Source organism: Spodoptera frugiperda, chromosome 15, assembly GCF_023101765.2.
Source record: "Spodoptera frugiperda isolate SF20-4 chromosome 15, AGI-APGP_CSIRO_Sfru_2.0, whole genome shotgun sequence".
NCBI lineage: Eukaryota > Metazoa > Arthropoda > Insecta > Lepidoptera > Noctuidae > Spodoptera > Spodoptera frugiperda.
In genome coordinates, this window is record NC_064226.1 from 10,240,189 (window position 1) to 10,265,083 (window position 24,895).

General features: G+C 37.3%; 3 protein-coding genes across 7 annotated transcripts in view; 1 reads left to right on the plus strand and 2 right to left on the minus strand.

The window, feature by feature from the left end:
* LOC118278180 (transcriptional coactivator YAP1) overlaps nucleotides 1-12,368 on the plus strand; it is a 30,141-nt gene extending 17,773 nt beyond the window's left edge. Inside the window, exons 2-6 of one of the 3 annotated variants that reach the window (XM_035597285.2) lie at nucleotides 4,829-4,974; nucleotides 8,155-8,298; nucleotides 8,474-8,631; nucleotides 9,001-9,318; nucleotides 9,889-12,368. In XM_035597285.2, coding sequence (XP_035453178.1) covers nucleotides 4,829-4,974; nucleotides 8,155-8,298; nucleotides 8,474-8,631; nucleotides 9,001-9,318; nucleotides 9,889-9,984 — 862 coding nt within the window. In that variant the 3' untranslated portion in view covers nucleotides 9,985-12,368. The remainder of the gene's footprint in view (nucleotides 1-4,828; nucleotides 4,975-8,154; nucleotides 8,299-8,473; nucleotides 8,632-9,000; nucleotides 9,319-9,888) is intronic. The other 2 variants (XM_035597293.2, XM_035597301.2) reach the window with 2 other exon arrangements.
* On the minus strand, nucleotides 12,285-21,437 carry LOC118278166 (myrosinase 1). Of its 2 annotated transcripts, none has more exons than XM_035597266.2 (9): nucleotides 20,942-21,437; nucleotides 18,297-18,385; nucleotides 16,573-16,841; nucleotides 14,539-14,943; nucleotides 14,150-14,452; nucleotides 13,880-14,014; nucleotides 13,482-13,588; nucleotides 13,189-13,315; nucleotides 12,285-12,445 (listed from the first exon to the last, which is right to left on the minus strand). In XM_035597266.2, exons 1-9 carry the CDS (start codon nucleotides 20,989-20,991, stop codon nucleotides 12,416-12,418), a joined length of 1,515 nt encoding a protein of 504 aa, XP_035453159.1. In that variant the 5' UTR covers nucleotides 20,992-21,437; the 3' UTR covers nucleotides 12,285-12,415. The 2 variants fall into 2 exon arrangements, with proteins under 2 accessions (XP_035453159.1, XP_035453168.1); XM_035597275.2 differs by lacking the exon at nucleotides 12,285-12,445 and adding an exon at nucleotides 12,472-12,605 and having other exon boundaries at nucleotides 20,942-21,109.
* Nucleotides 21,438-21,662: 225 nt separating this feature from the next.
* Nucleotides 21,663-23,495, minus strand: LOC118278199 (uncharacterized). 2 transcript variants are annotated; one of them, XM_035597315.2, is made up of 3 exons: nucleotides 23,279-23,495; nucleotides 22,451-22,665; nucleotides 21,663-22,142 (listed from the first exon to the last, which is right to left on the minus strand). In XM_035597315.2, exons 1-3 carry the CDS (start codon nucleotides 23,318-23,320, stop codon nucleotides 21,944-21,946), a joined length of 456 nt encoding a protein of 151 aa, XP_035453208.1. In that variant the 5' UTR covers nucleotides 23,321-23,495; the 3' UTR covers nucleotides 21,663-21,943. The 2 variants fall into 2 exon arrangements, with proteins under 2 accessions (XP_035453208.1, XP_035453217.1); XM_035597324.2 differs by having other exon boundaries at nucleotides 22,451-22,662; nucleotides 23,279-23,489.
* Between the last annotated feature and the right edge of the window lie 1,400 nt (nucleotides 23,496-24,895).

Here is a 24,895-nt window from a genome sequence, read left to right on the forward strand (position 1 = left end):
CCTACCTAGTACATACCTACCACTTAGCAACAATATTGAACAAACACTAGCAGTGAGATTGACTTCGTATTTATTGCATAACGCACGTGTCTGGCTGGAGTCAACAACAATATTCAAATTAATGCCTCAGTTTTATTTACATTTATACTGATCACTGAAGTTAGAATAATGTTTGCCAACAGTCGCCTTGTTGACGAAACGACACACTTCAGTTAACGGTACACAACTACACAGACATACGTACCTGCTGTTTATGCTACCATCTATTGCATTGCCACTACAAAGAAACCATTTGCATGTCAATATTGTGTCAATATTCCACGATTTCCACATGAGGTGCTGATTGTTGCACTTCAACTGTTTTCTCAATTTGAAAGAGAAGGATAGCTCTCATATATTTATTTATTCATAGTTAGTCAACGGCTATACTCTCTTCTACACTGTAAGTTGGTAGCTTCATTCAATCGACATATGGTTTTCCTAAGTACAGAAAGTGCGTAATATGTATGTATAATAATTATTCAAATTGTCATAGCCTTGTTTCAAAATGAATTTGACTCGCTACGTGTTGCTTCCTGGTTGCGTTGCAAACATTGTGTTATGCTCCTATTACCCCCTCTTCATGATGATACCTTATTTGGTTTTTGACCTTAACATTTGTAACAGTGAAAGACCCGTTAAATTCTGTTTAGCAGGTTTTAAATAAGTTTGTAAACAGATGCGAGTATTTGTACAAAGTTTTAAAATTCTTGTGAGTTCAGATCGGTGATTGGAGATGGGACTAATACTCGTAGAGCTAGAAGTCATCTACGTAAGTTTCGTTCCCGATCATAAAGATACCAGACCTCTTGTAACAGCTCGCTATAAAAGAAGTGCTTAGTATTTATTACCTTTCGTACTTTACAAACAAAACTATAAATCACAATAGCTGGTCTCTATTTCGATGACAATGCCTCCTCACCGAGTTTCATAAAATTTTCAACTTACTCATTATGTAGTTAATTAGCGTATGCTGTGACCTTCGATGTATTAGTTTACGTAGGAATACGTAAATGTTGTTTAATCGGATAACTGTGGGTAGCGTCGGGTTATAAGAATATCAGTGAACGCTTATGTTGCAGATCGACATGTTCTACATTACATATTGTAACCGCACATGAACTTGATTATGTAATCAATCCAGGAATAAATAAAGTTGATTCGTTTCGAGGTTACTCGGCGTGTGGCTCGTGTTGTTGTATATCGTGGCGTCTATTGTGTAGTGTTGTGTGCAGTGGAGAAGTGGGAAAATTGCGCACCAGACGAGGATGTACGTCCGATATGACGCGCATCCGGTGCAACCAGAGCGGTGGCGGCGTCTTACACTCGCACAGCCGCAACACGCACACTCGCACTCCTCAGCACTCACTGATGCTGCTCTCAGATTCAGTGTTTCGATCGCAACAACACACGTCTAGATTTAAGTGGTTACAATTGTAACTGATGCGGGCTATAATTACGTGGATGACGTCATCCCGCGATTTAATTCCATTATATTGACGTTTTGAACAATAATAATGGAAATCATTTGATTTACATTGTAAACATTTAGATAGGTAGACCTACAAAAGTATATTTTATATTTCTAATGTGAACATTATATATATTGACATTAGGTATATTAAAGTTAGTAGCTAATTTGTGTTCGCCACCATGAGTCTTGTAATATTTCTAAACTACTGGGAACTAATAATTATGGCAGTAGGTAAGGTACCGGAAAATGAGTTCTTAACAATCTGGAATAATAATTGCATTTTATGCTAATGTAACGTAATACTTTACTGGTAAACATCATGTTACACGTACAAATGTTATGTTGTAAATTCTTCATAGACCTGTTGATTTAAAGTCCATTACACCTAGGTACTTGATGACAAAAAGTGAAAACATTTTGTGTAATCACCGTGTAGCCTCTGCTATAATTCGGCATGTGTACATAGATACTATAATGTATTGGCATCTGAATGAGATTTTGCGAGCTGCTACTCAACCATCATAGTTATTTTAATGTTTATGTTACGTCGACGGACGCGATGCCAACTTTATTTTCCGTTTAATTGAAACACGAGGCATTTCACCGAATTCGTCATATTGCTCGCGAATCTGTTTACGATACATACTTTGTTTTCGAAATAAGGTTCGTGTAGTTTTGAGTGACTAAAGTAATTTCTCATTTTTCCACAAAAAGCCCTCATTTGTACCCGTCCGTGCTCCTAATTACTTATATTGTCAAAGTGGAACATCCTCCTAAAATAAGTTTGTGGACTGGTTAAAATACTGTTCAAGATTTGGTGTCTAACTTCTGCTGTGATTGCAATCTGTAGGACTATTGAAAACTTGTCTTTGCAAGTGGTGTTATGTACCTAGTTAAGGACTGGTTAAAGTAGCCTACTTTAGCTTGGTATTACCATCATGATAACATTCGATATGGACAGTAGGCCGACAGACATCAGCCGCGTAGACACCAACACCGAGTGCATTGTGCAACAGTGGAAGGCCTTCGCTCGAGAGAAATGGCGGCTATTTCTTAATGCTCCTTGTCATATGGCAATTGTTGTTGTCTAGCAACTATTATGCATTTTAATTGTAATTTGGTGAGGCTTAGAGCTCATGTCGTGTTGATTGCTCGCGTTATACGGTACATGGTTCGTCCTTAATTACATTGGGTCACGTTTAACGAAATGATAATAATCGCTGTTTGCATTAAAATAATAGTTTACCTGCAGTGACACATTAGATAAGCGAACACATTAACTGGAGTGTTCGCAGTATGGCGGAGGGATGATGATGCTGATAACGTTTATAACGGTGACATAACGGTTCAGCACAGGTTATACTTTCTCTTCACTGATTCATAATTTTATCTGCGCAGACGACGCAGTCGAAACGTAAAACACTTTCTCATTTCAGTTTTGCTTTTTTCATTATGTATGAAATGATTTCGCGTGTGGGTACTTGTATTATGTTAAGTTAAACTTATATAAAAATATGAAAATGGTTTATGGTGTATTGAAAATTATTTCTCATGATTTGAATATTTTGGTAGCTTTTCCTATAAGTAGCGTCTAAAGATGACTAAAGGTTTATCATTCACGTTGCCAAATCCAGTCATCTGTGTTCTGAGAACGATCGATTACGTGTTGCCTTTGCAGATTGTGGGCAAAATAATGTGAATGAGTACAAACAAACACGATGTGGCGAGTCGCATGTTGGATACAACAGTTTGGTCAGTGTTATGCAACTCGAGCCAACCCCCCCTTCCCCTCGCCAGGCGCAGGCTCCACTGTAATTACACACTCGCCCGCACACCCCGTCACCCGCGCCGATGTTCACCTGAAGTGGCGTGATGTGCCTACATCACACATTTCGTTCATATTGCTGATGGCCTACCTATTTGCCATTATTACATCAATATTATTCACTTGTTTTCCATCACGGTGTGGTCGAAAGATTTCAGTTTTTGATAGCAACTCCAAATAACTTATGTCAAAATCGGTCTTATAATCTAAAGGTTTTCGGATTGAGTTTGGTTATTATTTGAGGTGATGGTTGTAAAATTTATGTGAACTACTTAGATATATCAAGACATCGTTGATCATGTCTATAATGCGTGTATATCTGAGATACCTACCTATAAAATGTTGATATTTATGTCCATATTAAAATATTCTTACACGAGTAGATTGAAAACAATGGGTTCATCTTTATCTAATTAACTAGGCATGGTAATAGTATAGAAACTCATATAATATAACCCATTGAAGTAGAATAAACCACGACTTACGTAATCGCTTGTCAGGTAAACTGTGACAACAATTATTGCAGCCATTTCTATAACAGAACGAACTCTGTTCATTATGTGCCCATGGTGGTTCTTTTATACCACATATTATCCTGCTTATTGATAGATAGCTAACTGCGGAGATAGTTAAAGAATTTACTACTGGCGATGAATGACGAATACAGTGCTTGTTAGTATCAAACAAGGTGCACCTTGGCGGGTAACAATCCAATCTTGCATTCATTTCCAAGCGAATACGTCATAATCCTTTTTTATACGACTGAGTACAAAGTCCAGCTGACTATCTGGATAAAGGTTATGTGCAGTTTGGAAGTAATGAGGAATTAAATGCAGTTGATAAGTAGCAGTGCAGGTGCGGCCGCGCCGTGCCACGTACAGGTGCTCGGCGTGACATCGCTAACAGCTGATAGCGCGCCCAAGTTCATTACCGTTCCGTGCAAATCGATTTGTAGTGGTAATGCCCCCATCCGCTTTCCAATGTAGGTACTGCATTTTATCTCGAAAGAATAAGATTTGAAGTACCAGGTATTTTAAACATCTGGTTTAAGATCATAAAACTAATTGCCAAGTGATAGTGGCGAGCGTAATCAAAACATAGCTGTCAAAATATGATTGCAGACGCAACCACGAATGTGATAGTGCCTACTTTCAGTGTAAAGAAAGTAAAAGAGTCGTTCATCACGGCGGTGGCTATTCACTGGGTCGCACTCGCACACTTCGTGTCCGGTTTTGTCTACAAATTGGTCACATCGACCGCTAAGTGGGAAGATTTGGCTCACACGGTGCCAATGTTGCTAACGGGTTTATAATGAACACTTTACTATTCACAAGTAATGTGTTCGGAAAATACGTTTCTATTACAATTTATTTGTATTGTTTCATGCGATGTAATTTTTGTTAAATTACATCAGTTCGTTTATATCAATATATGATCTTTTCTATAAAGATTTGGAATGTGTGTATTAATGTTATATCTTTTGTTTTCAGTCACATAACGAAGACGACAACATGGGACGACCCTCGCAAGACCCTTGCGGCGCAGTCGGTGGCTGGCAGCGTGCAGCATCAGAGTACAGACGCGCTGCTCACACAGGCTGCCTCGCCGCAAAACATACCCAACACACCTGCACCAGGTTCTTGTCTATTCACATTTCCAAATAATACTAACACGTCTTAGAACATCCTTGAACTCCGATTGTATTGACTGAATAATGCCAACTTATAGTTATCCGACTACTTACCTACCTATTAAGACACTCCAACTCCAAAATGATCCCTTTGGTTTATTGACAAACATCTTACACCGATCTATGGCTGAGTATCTAGGCAAATATAGCAGTTTAATTACAAATATCTTTAAAACCGTAACTGGTTAAACTGGTCATGCAAAGCTAAGAGGAAAATCTTATTTTTAGAGATGATTCTTAGCAAATCTAAAACCTATCTCATCCTTTTTCCTTCCTAAATTCCGAACTTATTACATAATTAATTTAAGTAAAAGTATCTTGTCATTTTACATCGAGTGCATGTATAACAAAGTAATAAAACGTTCCGTACTTCTTTCAGTTCACAAATCACATTAGATCGTGGATGAAATCTGATCCAACATACTATAGTTTTGATGACTGATTCAATTCTACAAGACTGTGTAGATGAAAGGGATATAAGAAAAGTAAAAGACAATATTGCAGATTAACTTAATTGTATCTAAACTATAATGGTTAAGATGTAGATACAATTCCATATTGTTAAGTCATTAATTCTTAGTGTAAAATTTATCCTACGACCTTCGAGAGGAGCGGAAAGGTTAAAATACCTGCTCAATACACGTCTTATGATTTAATTTGAAAAACGCTCAATTCATAAGGAGCTATAAATAAACTGCTTATTCGGATTTTCCGTTTCAAACATTACTTTATGAAAAAAATCTCCCATTGATGAGGAAAATATTAACTTTATTCATAGTCAATTTCCTGTGAATTAAATAAACTCCAGTCGACAGTTTAATTAACGACTAGTAGGTAGTTCATCTAATTAATAAGGTACATTACCGTGGCTTACCTAAATAAGCAATAGAATTGCCTCATGATTGTAGGCACCCATATCACTTCATAGCCGTCAATGACGTCCATGGTATTTCCATAATATAAAACTTATTAACAAAATACTGATATGTATAAGGATAATAACAGTTATTATTACGAGGAATGGCGTAAATCTGAAACTAACTGCGTTTTCAATTAATAGCCATTAATTGGATTAATACGCACTATTTTTCTTTGTATACGAAAATAACACGAATACAAAATTCTATACAAAGATTTATTTAATTGTATTAATTCAGAAAAGTCATCCTACAATTACAATTGTTGTGATAACTCAGTATCTGAATATTGTGTAGCTTTATTTTACTTTTTCTATGTTGTTAGTTCATTACTTTAATAGAATGCATTAGCCATGTTACCTATTTACGTTTGAGGCTTCCTGGGTTTAATTGTATTTTGCTTTGGATCCAGTTTTCACGTGATCCAATTGGCCACAGTGGCAAGTTTAAAATTATCATGGAACTAAAATAAAAACAAGTAAATAACCCGAATTCTAAAACTGATTTTATGACGGGAATTAACGCGTTGTTTCCGTCGGTCGATGCGAGACGAGCGTTGAAAGGTGTTCGGAAAATACATCGGTGTCCCGGCGCCCGCGCAACTCGTCGTGTCGGTCGTTCGGCGTCGGCCATGGCGCCCGCGCCTTTCAGCGCCTTGCGACATATCCGCCTTACTCTATACGCAGACTACTACACCACAACTAACTAAAACACCTCTTTGTCTCCAGACTAAAATATAAAGCTATGCTTTTACCTCATGGTTAGGCACAGTTTACGCCTTTGTGTCATCGACATTTAATTCACTTACTCCTTAACAACATGTGCACGCCGCACGTGTTTACCTTTATGAGTTCATTTTTAAAGTTGTGATAGTTGCGTACGTACGTGACATATTCTCGCATCAGATCACGTACAGCAGAGCTGCGGCAGCGCCATCTCGGTGTGCCGGGCGCCGCTCTTCGTAGCCAGTGACACTGTTACATCTTACTTTATCTTCGCCACACTGCAAACACCTACCTATGTAGATCAGGTGACAATACAAATAATTCTGTTTCCACAGCGCGTTCCTCCCTAATCTTATATCGCGATAACATACTACAACTCGTACGGCTAAAATATCTTTCGTATAACGCATCTCTTGTCACAAGAACTTGTTTTGAAACCATCTATCAAAATGTTAGGATTGTTAGCTTTGTCAACGTAATCTTACTTTGTAGCCGACCGCGTTTATTCTTGTCTATGTTCTAGTAGCAATATTATTCATCCTGTTTTGTAGTTTAATCAAAGTGGGTAAAAGTACTTACTAGCTATAAAACAGCGGTGGAGGCGGTTATAACGTAATGCTAACGTAATATCGCGGTTAGTCGCAGAGTCGCGGTGCACTGGTGTCGACTGTTGAGTAATGATGATTGTAAATAATGTGTAGGTAATTACACTGCACGGACCGCACAAAGGCAACACAGTTAATAAAGAAATTATCTAGATTGCAACTATGATAAAGTGCATTGTTTTTACCGGCGCGGTCGCAAGACTCTGCCCGGGCTTGCATTTATTATGTAAATAGGTTCATAACGTGTTTCTAGATTAATTAAAAAATAATCTAATTTTGTCATCACATTATCCTTTAAATCTAAATTACAGCAAAATACAAGAATAAAATTAAATAGATAAATAAAACAATTCGACAAAATTAAATAACATTAATAAATCAATCATCTCAATTTTACCAGATGACCAGGAAAAGCAATTCGAGCTACGTAATACTTAGATGTTATTGCACAATTAGAATAGAGCAACGATAATAGGCACGATATAGTCGATCAATTAGCCGGCTGTACCTATATCTGTGAATTGTTTATGAATGATTGGCTGTCTGTTGCGTTGCGCGGTGCGCGTACACAAAGCGTGAGAGCGCGTGCGTGTGACTTAACCGCGGCACCACGACACCGCTCGTGCGCCGTGATTCATTTTTGGAAACGAGTGCCAAGCGCTGGCCAGCTCGCGCTCGTCTGGCGCCGTCGTTTCTTGGAACGAGCTCACATCGACCTTCCCGTTGTCCACCTGATTCTCAATCACGTGTGCGTACGTCTTAGTTCATAATGTGCTGGCTTGCAACTAGTCGCTGTTGAGAGAATCAATAGTTGTTTTCCTACAAATGACAAGTGTAACGTTTCAAAGGTACTGATTACGTACGTTTGATTGTTTTCAGCAGCGAAGAGTACAAGTAGTAACACAACGACGGATCCACTAGGGCCCCTGCCGGAGGGTTGGGAGCAGGCCGCGACGGCGGAAGGAGAAATCTACTTTATAAATCATGCAGCTCGCACCACATCCTGGTTCGATCCAAGGATACGTAAGTATACAACATACAGAGTGAATGTCACAACGCATAATTATCTTGTGTGATTGTACAATTATACACATATGCTTCAATAATAAACTTTGTCACGAAGTCAGGAATTTAATTCCGTTATAAATAGTAAAGTTACATGTTTGATTACTGACGAGGTGGTTGTTCCCGTTTCCAGCACAACACTTGCAGCGCACGCCGGCTGCGGGCGGGGCGGTGCCGGACGGCGGCTGGACGAACACGTCGCTGCAGGCGTGCCAGCAGAAGCTGCGGCTGCAGTCGCTGCAGCTCGAGAGGGAGCGCCTAAAGCAGCGCCAGCAGGAGATCAGACTCCAGGTAACAAGCGTTTGATTTATTATAGTCACAGTATTTGTGATTACGAAACTTTAGCTATTGTGGAACCTTTGTCTTGATATGACAATTAAATCAGGAATTAACTTGATTACTCTGTAATCGTTAGTGGATTGAAAACTTGTTTACCATGATGGTTTTTGTGGGGTATAATGCTCTCATTAGCATACGTCTGCTGATTCCATTTCCTTGATGTAGTAAAGACTTCCGGATGCATACGGAACAGGTAGACACGTATGACCTTAGTTATTTACAATAGTTCGAAATTTTAAATGTCCACGTGCTGGAAGTTAACAAATTATTATAATTACATAATTTGGTCAGATTTGTGAAGTATCTAATTTGGTGTTTCAGCAGGAGCTTATAATGGCGAGGCAGCCGCCGCCAATCGTGTCGTCACTGGCGAACAGTACGGGTGTTACCAGTACAGACTTGCCGCTGGATCCCTTCCTGTCAGGGCTCTCGGATCACCAGCGGCAGGAGTCAGCTGACAGTGGCCTAGGAATGGGTGTGCCCCACTCCTACTCGATGCCACACACACCAGAAGGTTTTCTATCTGGCATGGACGACCGCATGGACTGCACTAGCGAGGCCGGCGCCAACCTAGACTCCACCGATATAACACTAGCCGACAACCTCGACTCTACTGACGACTTGGTTCCTTCTTTGCAAGTAAGTCATTAAATTGTCTTCATTTATTTGCCCCTTATACGGTTTGCAGCGTAGCGAGCTTAGTTTAGTCCTTTGAATCCCTACGGCGTAGTCAGCTTAGTCCATTGTCTACGGCGTAGTCGTTATCCTACGACGTAGTCCCTTGTCTACGCCGCAGTTATAAATTACATTCTGTGTGGCGTGGGATAAAATCAGAGAGAATGATAATATTCTTATATCCGTTTAATTAGCTAATGCTAATTCTCTAGCATAGTGTGATAGACCTGCTATAATGAGTATGATCTGATAGACCGAAAATACCCCAATAATTCTTTGTGCGACTTGGGACTCCACAGTTGCACTTGTTGCGACCACTCGAGCGTCGTGGAAATTTTACATTGAATTTACAGTTAACTAGAAAAAACCTAGTATAATAATTAACGGATGGGTAAAATGTTTTGGTTTGAAGATGTAATACTTGAAAATTGGTCGATTTGGAGATTTGTGTTGGTTGTCTATTATTTCATCTGTGACTGATACGATGATGAACCCTAAAAGATTGTAATAACGTGTAAAACACGACTGTTTCAGTTGAACGAGTTCACCAACGACATACTCCTGGACGATGTGCAATCGCTGATAAACTCGACGCCGAGCAAGCCCGACAACGTGCTGACGTGGCTGTAGGGGGCGCGCGCCCGCGCAGACCATGCTTACAAACTTTCAAATTAGGTATTATATGTTTAATGTAGCGTACTTACCGCTTGTATGACGTCGACCGCTATAACAGTGTCGGGGACAACACGGTAACGATGGTGTAAATTTCACTTGAAAATGACAATTATAGCATAACATGTGTAATGACTGACGTGGGATTTTGTGTGCTTATGACTTAGTATAGATAGATACTTCAATACCAGTACGATGGCTTCCATGAGAACAGTTGGACCGGTGCGGACTTACGCATTTGGTGGTATTTATAGCCAGCAACGTTATTTTTCAGTTCAAATGTTATTTCTACACATCTCCGCATCGGTTTCACTATTCTCTACTATATCTGCTCGCTTCTATGCAGAATTGGTTTTATCTCTGTCTCTGCATTTATTCGAATGAGATAGGAATACGAAATTGTGTGAGTTAAATGTTTCTACTTCGTTGTGGTTGATATGTAAATGTGTGGAATTTTGTATGACTGACTTTACAACACACATACTCATCGTAATTTTTGACTTGGCCTCTTAAGTATTGTAAATTAGTATCTATACACCCATAGTTAGCAAATAATGCTGGAGTGACGTAAGAAAATAATAAAATCTTTTTGTCTCATGATGTGAGCAAGACAATAACGTAATGATGCTCCGATTGTAAAATGTTTCAACCAGTCGAGGTAAGAGATGAGCTACGAAAAGTAAGCCAAGTATCGCGGATCAGTAGAGCAAGACTATCACGAATGGCTAGTCATGAGGTGAGTGCGAGGTGCGGGAGCACACAGCACTGTGACGAGTGCCGGCGACGTCTCGCCGCGCGGTGGCTGCAAGCCTTCTTTCGTAGCAGAAAGTAGTTGCGTTGCAACGCAATCATTCGTGAACCAAGTTTCCATATTCTTTTCATAGAGACTATCGGAAATCGTATTCTATAAATCGACAAGCAAACAATATTTTATGATATATTTTAAAATTAAGATTGTGATAACATCTTGATGTAATGAACAGTGCCTTATTGTGCCTTGATAAAATTATTTATTGTTGTAATAATTTAGATAATGTTGAGATATTTTTACAATTTTTCTATTGTCGAACTATCGATGTAATAGTGATTTGACAGAAAATAAACTACTTATGTACTTGTAGAACGTTGTTTGTCAACTTACACCGTCCTTGTGAATTTTCGAGATTATGAATAGACGTTAAGTTTTAATAGTTAATCAAGAAGTAGGTAATATGTTGGCAACTATTATGTTTACTTATATTAGTTGGGTTCTAAGTGAACAATGTGACTACATAAGCAATATTCAAGTGTATGGGTGCAGCTAGCTAGCTAATTTTAGGGAATTATTGGAGCTAGAAATTCGTCTCTAAGTGCCTTACTCAGAAGATAGTTATAGTCCGATTCGACGGATTTATTGAAATAACATTGTGACCTGCTACGGAGCAGACTGCGATTGGTGCCAACAAAGTATAAAATCTATTTTCTATAACTATTGTTATGTAATTAGTATTACTTCATTATCGTTAGTTATCAATTCATTGAATCATCGTTCATGTTTCTATCAATTATTCAAATGTTTCAAAATTTTGTAAGCCCACCTAGTCTTTAGAATTTTTTGTATGAGTGTATTGAATTCAGCTAGCTTGATTGATTAATATGATAATGGAATTAGGCCTTTAATATCAAATGCTACATTGAAAACTTTGCCATATTAGTAAAAGTACTATTATTCTTATAAGACTTTAATGTAATCTTCAGTTAAGTCGCATAGCAATAATAGCATCTGTGTAACTATTGTAATTAGACGTAACGGTGCTGGGTTGATGATACATTTAATTTTGTATTCTGTAGATCCATTTGTTGTATACTTTATATTTGTATTTGTCGTGTATTAATTGTAAGAGTCCGTAAGTTTAGATGCTTCTCATATTGTTCGGTTCATTATTCTCAACTCGCCCTCCCCGTAGCACCGCGAGGTCGGAGAGTGACCAGCGGTCGAACAAGTGATCCAGTAAGTCGTTCCTAGTGTCACGACACGTCGACAAACATTCCAAGTTGTACTGAACCGTACTGTACTCGAACTGTAGCCTCGCCTCGCACGAGGCCTGCCACTTGCTACAGAATAATATTCAGAACAATATCTCAAGTAAACTGTAATCAATTATTTCTAAGTTATAGCCTTTATGAGAAACATATCTTTTCAGTCTGATGACAGATGCAAGTTTTCTATGTAGTGTATGTAACTACGTGTATCAATGTTATAACAATGAAATTACGTGTCAACGTTATTAATTTACTATAATTTCATTGTAAATAATTCGATATTCTTATATGAATTAAATAAATATTTGTTTTAATACCTATTACATATTTCACTTCCCACGTGTTTATACATTTATACGACGATATATTACAACTCACTTCTTGGTGTTGTCGTAATCTGTTGAAGAAAGGAAAGTCTGAGAATATAATTTAAATAATTTATTTTTTAACGGTAACAAGCGATGCAAACATGCTTTTTTGTAATAAATATATTATTATGTACAATAGATACTAGGCTTTACCATGCTGGACCGTCACCGGCTTCACTTTTGTGATATCTGTCAAAGAGTAAATTTAATAAGACCATTATGCTACTGTGTTAATATGGAAGATACTACCATACACTAAGCGTGGAAGGTTTACGCAAATAGTCAATAGCTACACATATCCTATAAATAGTGAAACTGTCAAACTGAAAGAAGAAAACATATACTTACTCACTTTAGTAGTAGGCGATAGTGTCTAAAATATAGGAAGATATACAGTTAGGAAAGGAGAGCAAGAAAATTTGTTACAGTTCATACATTAGTTTGTTTAACTAAATTATTATATAAATATGTATATTTTTACTTTTCTTAATTTCTAAGGAGTGTTAATTATCAAAATAGGCAATGACTTATTTTTTTTTATTATAACTTCCATGAGACATACAAAATTAATTATTATGTTATCGGCTTCACCACGTAACTGCTTGACGAGGAACAATCGCTGTGCGTCGGGGATTGCTCGACAAGCCGAGTTCTTCGTCGAGTCGAGTAAGCCGATAACATAATAATTAATTGACTTAATTTTTGTTTATGCAGTATTAAGTAATCTTCTGAGTTAGTGTATTAGTAGATATTAATATTTTGCTTTGAATACCTTGTAGCGCTCGTCCTGAGGTAGCTCTCGGTTAGCGATCAGGTCGCGGTAGTAGTCGGCTGAGAGTTTCTTGGTGCGCGGGCGTTCGGGGTCAGTAATGTTTACATAGTAAAAGCCGAAACGCTCGCTGCAAAATAAAATGTGACATTTATAATCTGAGGGCCTAGTAAAAACTTTAAATACTATAGAAGCAACTGAGTTCAGTCATCACCAATGCTGACTTTGGTTTATGAACAGTAATGAGAACTAAGATGTTTTATATGTACATAATTATACTATAGAGGACTACTCACGAGAATCCAGCCCTCCATTCGAAGTTGTCCATGAGGGTCCAGGCGGTGTAGCCGAGCACATTGACGCCGTCATCGTAGATCACGTTCAGGATCTCGCTCAAGTAATCCTGTAGAAGGTGGTATGAACCATTTATAGAGGGAGATAGGCATTTAACTATTTCAGTCATTGAGTGACCGCAAAAGTAACTACTGCGAAAAGAGACTAAAGTATTATAGGCTTTTCCCATTTCGATATTCTCAAATCTAGCAAAATATAAGTATTTTTTTATTTATTTAGGTTCAATAAAAAAGATAAATTAAATACAAAGCTAAAATGAATATGTATGTATGAATAGGCTCGCTTATTATGAGATAATAGGCAATTCTTGTACATTTTCAAAACTTTTAATTACACTTACATTGAAATACTTGATACGGTCGTAGTCCAGCAAGGTACCCAAGTCTGAGAAACCGTTCTCTGTGATGTAGATCGGTGGGTCGTTGTATGAGCTCTTGCACCAACGGAGCAGGTTGGCGAAGCCAGTTGGCACTACCTGGTGACATAGAAATCTATATTTAGATAGAGTAAATTGGGTAAACGAATCCGTAAGTAAGTATTATAACTACCTAGTAGATTATAAACATGACTGCATTGATAGTAAATAATACTCGTATTAGTAGGTACTTACCCTAAGCCACTCTGAAGCAGAATCACCACCGACTTCCATGGTGGTAACTGCGCCGATGTCTTTCAACCAAGATGGTGACTTAGCGGTGGGGTCGACTCCGGGTCCAGTGACCAAATGTGTGGTGTAGTGGTTGATACCAAGGAAGTCGGATGTACCCTTGATCCTCTGAATCCAGTAGTCGTCAAACTGCTCTAGACGCGATTTGGGAAGACCCTCAGCTGCGCTCTGACGAGCCACGTTTTCAACCATCACTGCAGGGTATCCTCCTTCAACGGTGAAAATAGGGTGCGCGAACCAACCAAACTAATGAAACAAAAGAAAATACGATCTTCAGTATTGAATTCTAAAATTAAGCGAAATTAAAACCAATAGAACACCAAGATCCTTACTTTGAACTGATTGGCTACTTCGGCAAGAACAACCTGTTCGGCGTTGGAAGGGTCACTGGGCTCATACCAGATGGAGTTGATGGAAATCATGATCCTTCCGTTCTGGACTGGGCGGTAGGTCTCGTTGTACAAGTGGTAGGACTCGGCGTGAGCCTTCAGCAGGTTGTCACTGCACAGGTAGTTACCAACACCGTGGCTGTTCACAGCTGGAGCCTTCTTCTCATCACCGTAAGCATCCTCGCAGATCTCATAAGGCTCGTTGAACGTGATCCAAGACTTGATTTTGGCTCCGAACTCTCTGAAGCACACGTCAGAGTAGTCACGGAAGTAGTCAACCATTTTAGGGTTCGCCCAGCCGCCAAGATCTTGCAGAGTTTGGGGCAGGTCCCAATGGAACAGGGTCACCTATACCATTAAAAATGTTAATTTCAGTTATTAAACGGTACTGGAATGAGTACAATTTCTGGATGACACCTTGATAGTTACGGAATTTCAACTAATAAATTCTTATCAATAACAAATGTTTATTTATTGTTAAATTTAAAACTTTTTGCTACACAGACTTCATGGTTTTATTGCCATCTTATAATATATTTTTTCACCATTAACTATGATAAAATAAAATCTATTTAGTTAAACCTTTTTTTAAAGATAAAACAAAAATATACAGGCCATATATAATGTCAAAATAATTACAGATGCCATTAAGTTTTACTTTTTCTTTTTTACGCTTATGGCTTTGTGTCAATGTTTTCCATGAAATAAGCCAGTACCCATTGTATAAAATAAAAACAAAAATACATAAAATTCTAAATACATAAAAATCTAATACAATTATTTATAACATTGTTATAATAATTAATATTATTATATTTTGTTTACGTTAGAAAAAAAACTTAAAAGACATTACAAAAGTAACTGGCCGTATGGCGCGAAAAAATTTGTAAATGCCATTAAAAAGTTATATATTACTTTTCTTAACCTTCTAGTTCCAATTTCAGTTACATAAGTACCGACGTGAGGTCTGTCAGACCCCAGACTTTTATTATGGAAATCTTTGATGTTTATTAATATATCATATAAATATATTTGTTTATGTGTTGTATATGTATTTAGCTATTATATAATTTAAACAAATAAGTAAAGTATAACCATTCATTACTAATATTAAAAAAAAATATTGCAGGCGCACATTTTTTGAACGAAAAAAGTTACTTTTATCTTGTTGACTACTCTGATTCAAAAAACAATATATATTTTCTGAAAGTCTTTTTTTCTTAAAGATCAATAATCATATAAATAAAAAAACATTATAATTTATACATAATCAACAAATATCGTGGAAATCGCAAGGTACCAAATTGGAGGTAACCAGCTACCTTCACAAATACGCTTTGTAGACAGGTTTACTGCACTATAGGCATACATGCTTCTTACAAGTGTCAAATTTGTACGTAGTCTTGCCCTTCAGTTTAGATGGACAAATGCCATTCTTGTATCATAGTTTTTAAGTTATTTTATAAATTATCTATTTGAGAGAAACACTTTTACTTGCCCTGATACTTGCCCGTTTCATGCTCAAAGTACTTGACTTGACTTATAAATATATTTGTATAGGTCATATTTGGACTGGAATTAAAAGAAAAAATCTATAAAATTGGGTAAAAGTCCTATTCAAAAAAAGATAAGTACAGACGAGTGGTCTGTCAGACCACTCGAAATTTTCAGTAAGGCATAACTCACCGAAATGACGAACCCTGATGCAGCTATTTTCCATGAACGCTCCTGGGCGACTAACTAACGGATAGAGAGACTCACAGGGTGATAGGTCCACGCTAACATATGTACCTAGATTTTCGTAAGCATCAAGGTGTCTGTCAGACCACGCCGCGAGTGGCGCGGCCTGGTGGCGGGGCTGCTGCGGGTTGTATACAACCTGCTTACAATAATTTAATAGTGCATAGTGCAGGTTTGTTTCAATATTAAAACTTTTTTGAGATATTAGTTTTTAAGTCTATAGGAAACTCCACTTACGAGAGGTTCGATGTTCTTCGCAGCCAAAGCGTCAAGGAGATCGTTATAGTAGCGGATTCCATCAGGGTTGATTTGATCTACGCGGCCAGTGGGCAAGATACGTGCCCAAGACAGAGAGAACCGGTAAAAGTCAACTCCAAGATATTCCAGTTCCTCTACATCCTCCAGATAGCGGTTGTAGGAGTCGCAGGCAATGTCACCGTTGGTACCATCAGCGATCATCTCGGGACGCGTGTGAGACAGACGGTCCCAAACATTTTCGGATTTGCCTGAAACATAGTTCTGAGATGAATCATATACTTACTAAAGAGTAAGCTCCAGCATGTGTCTAGAATAATTTATCTTTGCCTGTTAAGACAGTATATTGCTAAACACAATACCACTACAACGCCTCTACCGGTCACGCGTGGAACTAAAATTTTGCCATACAAAACATTTAAATCGTCGCTAGTGACTATCGACAAATACTATTGCTTCAAACTCATGGTAGAGGTACAGAGCATAGATCATTTAATTCCTTGAACTTATACTTGACTTTGGTCCAATCATTCATCTAAGAGGCCAGTAGATACAATGACACTCGAGGACCACCCTGTAATATGTCACTACGTGTATAAACACGCTCATTTATTTGACAAGGCCAAAAATAGGATGTCCAAAGTGACAATAATCTTGTTTTTCGTATATCTCATCTCGTATTTGTGTAAACAGATAGAACCTAATTGATTGAGTGTCTGTCTGATTGTTATACGTAGCCATTACTCTACCTGTATGATACAGATAAGGGTTATCATTACAATGACAGTACCTACCTATGTATGCTATACACTTCTGTTTTATTAATTTATCTAATCTTTTATCTCGGTAGCATAGTGGTTATTCAATACAGTCAAATGTATTAACTTTTCACCAGTCATACACTATTATACAATTCGTTGGGTGCTCTCTAATAATTAGGTAGTACCTTACCTATCGCATGAAAACTATTTACATATAACTAAAATAAATTAGGTATTGTGTAATATTTTTAAAAACGTACCCAAATTTCAATTTCTAATCGTACGGTAACCTACCGTAGGTTAAAAAGTGCTACAGGCACTTAGATTTGTGTTTTATATTTTTCTGATAACAGTTCACACCTTGCCGATCACCTGGTGCTATTTGGACGTCGATTGCAGGGACACCCTTTTTAGTATAATATACGTCTACGTCTGATATTTTAACAATTTACACTCAGAATATTGTCATTTAAGAGTGTTGTGTTGGGGTCTAGCTATTCATCACTTTGTTCATAGATACACACCAGTAGTAGTCGTTTGGCATTGCGGACGAGGACACCAGTGTCTAGTGACTAAGTAGCCAATCAAGAACAATTAACTGGCAATTATGTCGCATTTAAATTATGTATCCAATCATCCAGAGTTTAGAGTGTCAAAACCAAGAGTTAAGTACGGGACTGTAATGAAATGAGATCACTCTGATATTAATTAATTGTGATGTATGTACAACAGAATGTTGGCCCGGTTATGAGTATGACTAGAAATAAATCAACTGCCTTATATGTAGGTTTTGTCGCTACCTTAATATATGTGACTAATATTATATGGCGTGAAGGAAAAAATAAGTTTTATATTATTGTTAACTCGCGTGTGTTCTGTTTTTATGAGAAAACGACACAATCTTGTACGAAAAAATTATGTGAACGAGTCATTGACAAAACTCACCATTGACATTCCAGGCACCTTCAATCTGATGGGAAGCTGTCGCTACGCCAAACGTGAACCCAGGAGGGAATTTGGTGTAAGCTATACTCCTGCAACGGGAAATATTAGGTCAATTTTAACTGTGAAAGGTTTTTGATTAAGGAGTTGGACTTGGGGACGGAAACCACGAAACAAAAATTAGCAGGCGAAGGATGGACATTGCGAAATTGAACTTTGCTTTCAAAATTAACCTCACCAGAATGTCATGCATTTTCAACCAGTGGACGCACTGGTTGAAAATGTTAGTTCTGGTATACCAGTCCTTACTTACGGAGCTGAAACTTGTGTGACAACAAAAACTATCCACCAGAGACTAACTATTACTGAAAGCGCATCGGGACATGGGCTGGTAGGAGTAACTTTGATGAATCACTAGATCCAATGAATGATTGAGCGAAAATTGCAAAATAACAGACATAGTGAAGAGGCAATGGGCGGGACCTGTAGCTCGCAAACACAACTCTTGTTGTACGGATCTGTTGGAGTGAAGACCTTGGGAACAAACTGAAAGAAATCAAAGAGGGGGCGAGACAAAATTGGATGTTAACAACCCAAATAGCACCAAAAGGAAATAAATTAAGGAGGTCTACACAAAATTGGTTGAAAAAGGCTTAGGATAATGATGAAAATATTTCCCAAACCAGCTCAAAATTACACAATCACCAATATTACGTTACGTTATATTTATAGGTAATTGCCTATTTAGTATTCGATTAGAATGATTGATCAATTTGTTATCAGTTCATTATGTTTATAAAATATTTGACACGTGTTAGGAGGACTCCTATCTTTCCATATATTATCTTATGAATCTCTCGGCTATCCATCTGTATCCGCCAAGAACAACCAAAGTTTAGATAAGAAAAGTTTCTTATCAAAATGTTCATGCCTAGTAAGTACTAAGTATGTTATTTTATTTTTATGAGATAGAAAGACAGTATCGCCCATGGACAACCCTGTTAGGGTTATAAGTGCATTGTCAACCTTTTGGGAGAAGAGAATTTTATAGATTCTATTTTTTTTATTTATCTTCACGCCTTTTAATCCTCTAAGTGGTAGGCAGAGGTGCACATTATGGCACGTAATGCCTGTACAATGTACATTACCACTTTTCACAATTTATGTCATTGTAAGTGAGAAATATTGTAAGTGGTAGGCAGAGGTGCACATTATGGCACGTAATGCCTGTACAATGTACATTACCACTTTTCACAATTTATGTCGTAAGTGAGAAATATTGTAAGTGTTGTGTATCCATGTAATAGGTGGTGAGCCTATTGCCATATTCCGAGCATATTTCCAGATTTCCAATTTTATAGAATACATGTTTATTTACGTGTTTGTTGCTTATCCACACCTTCTTAAGTGCTTCTACGAAGAGATAAGTTTGAATGACAGGGAGATGAGATTAAGTACCGTACTACATCAGATGAGATAGCGGTCTTTGAGGGGTTTGACAAGATCGCATGCGTGAATACTCAGAAGCTTTGATATATTACATAGTTCTCAGTAACATGTATATAATTTAATGATATTAAAAACACACAATAAATGTGTAAGCCCAACTGAATAATCGCTATTCGACTTTCAATATTTATTTCAAGATATTTACAGTAATAATACAAAATATTTATATTTAAATATTATATTATTATATTAGGTACTTATGTATATAATCGTTAATTACAAGATTATAGTGATTTTAAGATTTAATTATAGGTATTTGCCTTCAAGATATAATCAATTTTCCTCTTAGGGACCTACTTGTACTTGATAGGAAAATAATTAAAAACGAAGTGCTGATGTAAATAGATAAGTATGTGGAAGACATTGACCTCACGTATTACCTACTTATAGTAAGACTATTTTAGTAAACTGATAATAAAATCATGCCAATTATTATTTAATATGGCTGATCGGTATTATGCGATATGTACCTTGAACCGACCTTGAACGTGCTAGCGAAATCAATCAATTGTTCTCATGTTTTTAAGCTTGTATGTTGTGTGGACAGAAAAACCAAACATAAGTATGAATTAAGTAATTAAGAAATGCACAATGATAATGTAGTTCTAGATACTTAGTTACATCTAGAACGAGCTGTAGCTTTGTGCTAATACAAAGCCACAAAAATCCTTTTTCTGACAATTAATAGCATAACCATTTAATCAAACATGTATTTTCTGTTTGTAACGCGAATTTAACATCAAAACTTAAGTCTTTTAAATTAGCGATCAAGAGTGATTCTAAGCATTGCAGTTAAATCATTGTAATTTGATGAAACCATAAATGAACTTACGGACATAATGCAAAAATATTTTGACGAAAAGAAGCTAAACTTCCAAATGTAGGTAAAGTGGAACGCAAGGTAACTGTACATGAAAGAAGTTGGCAGACCTGATTCAATTCTGTATCGATGTTTGGCGTTGACTCAATAATCAGTCGATTAATATGTGAAAGGTGTAACATGCCATCAACAAAGGTGCAGGTGTACCTATCTGACACGTCCTTGAGAATCGTTTGACCTTTAAAATAAAGTTATATAAAATGTTCTAAGACAACAAATACATGGGTTGTGACTTAACAGTAAAAACAGGTTGACTTACGAGTGGCAGAGCGCCAGCAGCCCAATAATGGTCCAAGTCAGCATCGCCATTGTTCCGTGTCGCGTCGTCGACCTCCTCCGACGAACTGCTGTCTAACCGACACCCACCAACACAAGTTAGCTTGTCAAGTGCCCCGAGAATCTTTGTCGGTGAGATAAATCAAGTACCGATATTCTGAAGATAGCCCACTGGGAGTGGTTTACTGACAAGGGATTAACTCGTTTCATGCTAGAGTTTCCTTGGCAACAAATATAATCACTACTATCTCAGCTGATCTGAGGATTCGATATTATAAACTCAAGAATATGTGTTATTGGTCAGAATTATAACTATTTATTACGAGTAGAAGGATTTCACAGTTAAATATTGTTTGTGAATTAAAGTTCAACGTTTAAATAAAAATCAACTTTACCGAATACTAACAACTTTAAATAATATTTTGCACAATGATTTTGGGTAGGAATACTGACGACATTTTCTTAAGATTATTCAGGTGGCACTAAGTATGTTTGCTTCTAGTACAGCGACATTGTAACTCTAGAACTGCGCACCAAAATACATACAAACACAATGGCAGTAAAGCCTTTGTCACAGTTTCAATGTTACGCGTTTGTTTATTTTTTCTAATGTACACTGCGGCTAGTTCCAAGTTTACACTGTGACTATTTGTATTCCCTAATTTCTATTACACATTAGCATTACTAAATACCTACAAGAAAACTGAAGGATTTAAAATTCATTTATTAAGTAGTCATAAAAGTAATAGTTCCCTTTAACAACATTCATTAAGTGTAAGATTGAGTACCCATTAAAACCGATAATAGACTTTACCAGTCTTTGTTTTACGAGGCATTTTACAAAAGTAGTGAATATGATTACAGTTGCAAAAGGAGTATAATATTATAATTTATTACCGAATCATGTAAAGGACTTTAAGAAAGCCTTTTAGTTTATCCACCTATTTAAGTTGAAGGTTTTATATTCTTAGGTAGTTTGTTTACTTTAGGCTTCATCGAGGAGACCTTGCATGACGCAAAGGTAGTCGACAGAGGTGGCCAAGGAGTGTGTGAGCAGGAAGCCGCGAGTGAGCACCTCACGCACTTTCCATACGTCTGGTGGGCTGGTCGGCCGGAACCCAGCTGAGATAGTTCTGCGCGCGATCGGCATCGGTAGGAACCTCCCCGGCTGGTCCAACCACCAGCTGTGAAAGTTGATCTTAAGTATGTTATCTTGATAGCAACACATGTTTGGGTACAAAACCGGTTTCTTCTTGTTTTAAGGAAATCTTTTTATTTAATGGAATCCTTCACATAATTCTCAGTTTGTGCACGCTTTTGAGACAAGGTAAAGATTACTATTTCACTACAATGTAGCGAGCATCACCTTATTTATAAAATTGTATAAGACTAGGGAAACATACATTGTGACACGAATATTTCTGAATTGGTTAACAACCTTAAATTATACAGTCAATTGTTGGTACCTAACGTATTGGAAAATAAATCCTACCTCAGAAATAAGCTTTCGCACGTGAAGTACGAGATGACGACGACAAATACCGGGTAGATGAGTGGCATCACGACGAGGAGACAGAGAATCAGTGTGCCGATGAGTTTCAGGAACGTGGGGAACGGCGCTCCGTACCGCCAGAGGGACTGCACGTCGCTCGCGAACTCCCGCGCAAGCACGCGTACACGACCCAGCCTTGACGCCGAGCGCAGCTGCTGGAAACATAAAGTAAATTATTTATTCTCAAATTGAAGAACTTACAATCCTGAAATGTAGAACAAGCTAAGATAGCTTTTTTTTTCTTTGAGCCTTTTGACAGCAAACAGTTGAAAGCCACTCCTCCGCCGGTGACCTTTTTTTTTGACCTGCTCCGGTACCCCCATGGTGCTCCGGTCACCGGTGACCCCGTGGAGGTCCACGGGGTCACCGGTGACCTACGCGGCGGTTAACGTGCTCCACCTTAGAATAGTCTCCAGTGTTGTAGGTTCCATTACAATTAAGTATACAATTTCACATACACATGACTGATGATATCTATGCGCTTCAGACGTCACGTCTTTATGCACGAAAGCAAACAGGTAATTTTGCCAGTTATTCTCGGCTAGGTAGAAGCTCAAAAATCTGTCTACTATCTAACCAAGAATGTAAGATTGCTTTGGAGGTTCTGAATGATAAGTATCAGTCCAGTTCTTATCCTCTATTGATGAGCCTCTAGCATGATTTGAAACTAGTCGAGTTCCTCGTCAAACAGTAACGTGAGTAAGCCGATAACATAATAATAATTGGGAAAGATTTCATTTAAAATTAAACGAATCATGTTGATCATACTTCGACCATAAAAACTTTATTTGATCGGCGATATGGTTTCATGTTATCGTCTTGACATCAATTTATTTGTTCGAAATCATTTTTGTGCATATTTCGTGTTTATCTTTTGATTTAGATTGATTCATTTTGTCGATAATTGTTATGTAATTTCCAAATCACACTTTTGATTTCTATATAACTTTTGTTGTGACATTTTCTGTGACGTAAGGAGATTCACAATGGCTCATGGCTATAAATACTACAATTGCCATTTCGGAAAATTTATTTCTTTATCCAGGAATAAGTTTTTATTCTGAACATCTAAAATAGAATTGTTTTTTTCGAGTTTGCCTTTACTTTTCCTCATATGCGTTCACTTCTTTATCGAAAATAAAAATAATGTATCGAGGAGGATAACTTTAGAGAAAAAGAATTTGGTTTTGTCCTTAACCAATTCTAATGTATGATATCATTTAAAGAAGTGGGATTATCTAAACGTGAATGTTTAGTGATGACAGTGTATTATTTTCGTGTAACTCGTCACTATAACAGTATTAACAAGATAGCAGAGAAACCTTGAATTGTTGTGCTTGTGCTCAAGAGTTTGAGATAGATTAAGAGTAAACTTCATATCTAAACACATAAGATAAATATTGGATATGGGGATAACATACCTACAAATACTAGATAGCAGTATAATAGTAGACTGCCTATGTAGTACCTAACCCAGATTCTTCTCGTTCTCTTTTTAATCCCACTAATATATTTATATACTTACTTAATAAGAGCCTTACCAATCTACAGCTAAAATAATCGAAGGTTTCTGGGAACTGGTACGTGGTGGTCATAACTTGAGCATCGACGTGGTATTTATACAATTAGTAAGCACACACCACATGTTCGAGCAATATCAGATGTTTTTCCTCGTCTTTAATTTCTCATTGCCATCTTGGTGAAGGTCTCATTTAGTTCTCTTGGCATTTTTGTTACTAAGATGCAAAGCGAACTTCAGTCTTAATAAATCATTTTATTTTTAGCTGTGATCTTCCCACTGCAGGGCAAAGGCCTCAAATTTGGACAAAAACTACACAAACATTATTAAAACGGACACATACACAGGAAAATCGTAAGTGTGAGAATAAATTACATGGACTATGGAACAATATATAATGTTCATGTGCATGCCTACAAATGACAATCAATAATGCTCCTTTTGTTGTTATTAGCCTCGTGCGTCAATCAATCGATAGTTCTTCAGTTCCATAATTAAGAGGTTTGTTTTTTTATTATTGTGGCGCCACTGGTATATACCAGTTACACTGAGTAATGCACGCTCCATTGTTTCTAGATATATGACAAGGCTGATTAATAAAGTTACTGTGTGTAATAAAAGTTTGTCTTTTGCTTGCTAAGGAAATTCAAATGTTTTAATTTTAGAATAGATACAAGTGCAATGGCCAGTGAAAAGTATCGATTTCGATTTAGTTAGATTTAGTTCATCATCAACAGCCTATTAATGATTACTACTGACTAAAGCCTCTTCTCACACAGTTAAAGTTTGAGCATTAATCACCACGCTTGCTCAATGCGGGTTGGCGATTTCAAATTTATAATTAGAAATTATACTTCAGGTTTCCT

What these genes read in the sequence shown, in the direction of transcription:
- LOC118278166 (XM_035597266.2), bottom strand. Translation starts at nt 20,991, where the DNA reads ATGGCGATGCTGACTTGGACCATTATTGGGCTGCTGGCGCTCTGCCAC. An exon ending in AGGTGCCTGGAATGTCAATG is followed by an intron (nt 16,842 to 18,296) that starts GTGAGTTTTGTC and finishes ACTATGTTTCAG; the next exon opens with GCAAATCCGAAAATGTTTGG. An exon ending in GAATGGAGGGCTGGATTCTC is followed by an intron (nt 13,316 to 13,481) that starts GTGAGTAGTCCT and finishes TTTATTTTGCAG; the next exon opens with CGAGCGTTTCGGCTTTTACT.
- LOC118278199 (XM_035597315.2), bottom strand. Translation starts at nt 23,320, where the DNA reads ATGAAACCATATCGCCGATCAAATAAAGTTTTTATGGTCGAA. An exon ending in ATAAAGTTTTTATGGTCGAA is followed by an intron (nt 22,666 to 23,278) that starts GTATGATCAACA and finishes TTATGTTTCCAG; the next exon opens with CAGCTGCGCTCGGCGTCAAG. An exon ending in TGCGAAAGCTTATTTCTGAG is followed by an intron (nt 22,143 to 22,450) that starts GTAGGATTTATT and finishes CAACTTTCACAG; the next exon opens with CTGGTGGTTGGACCAGCCGG.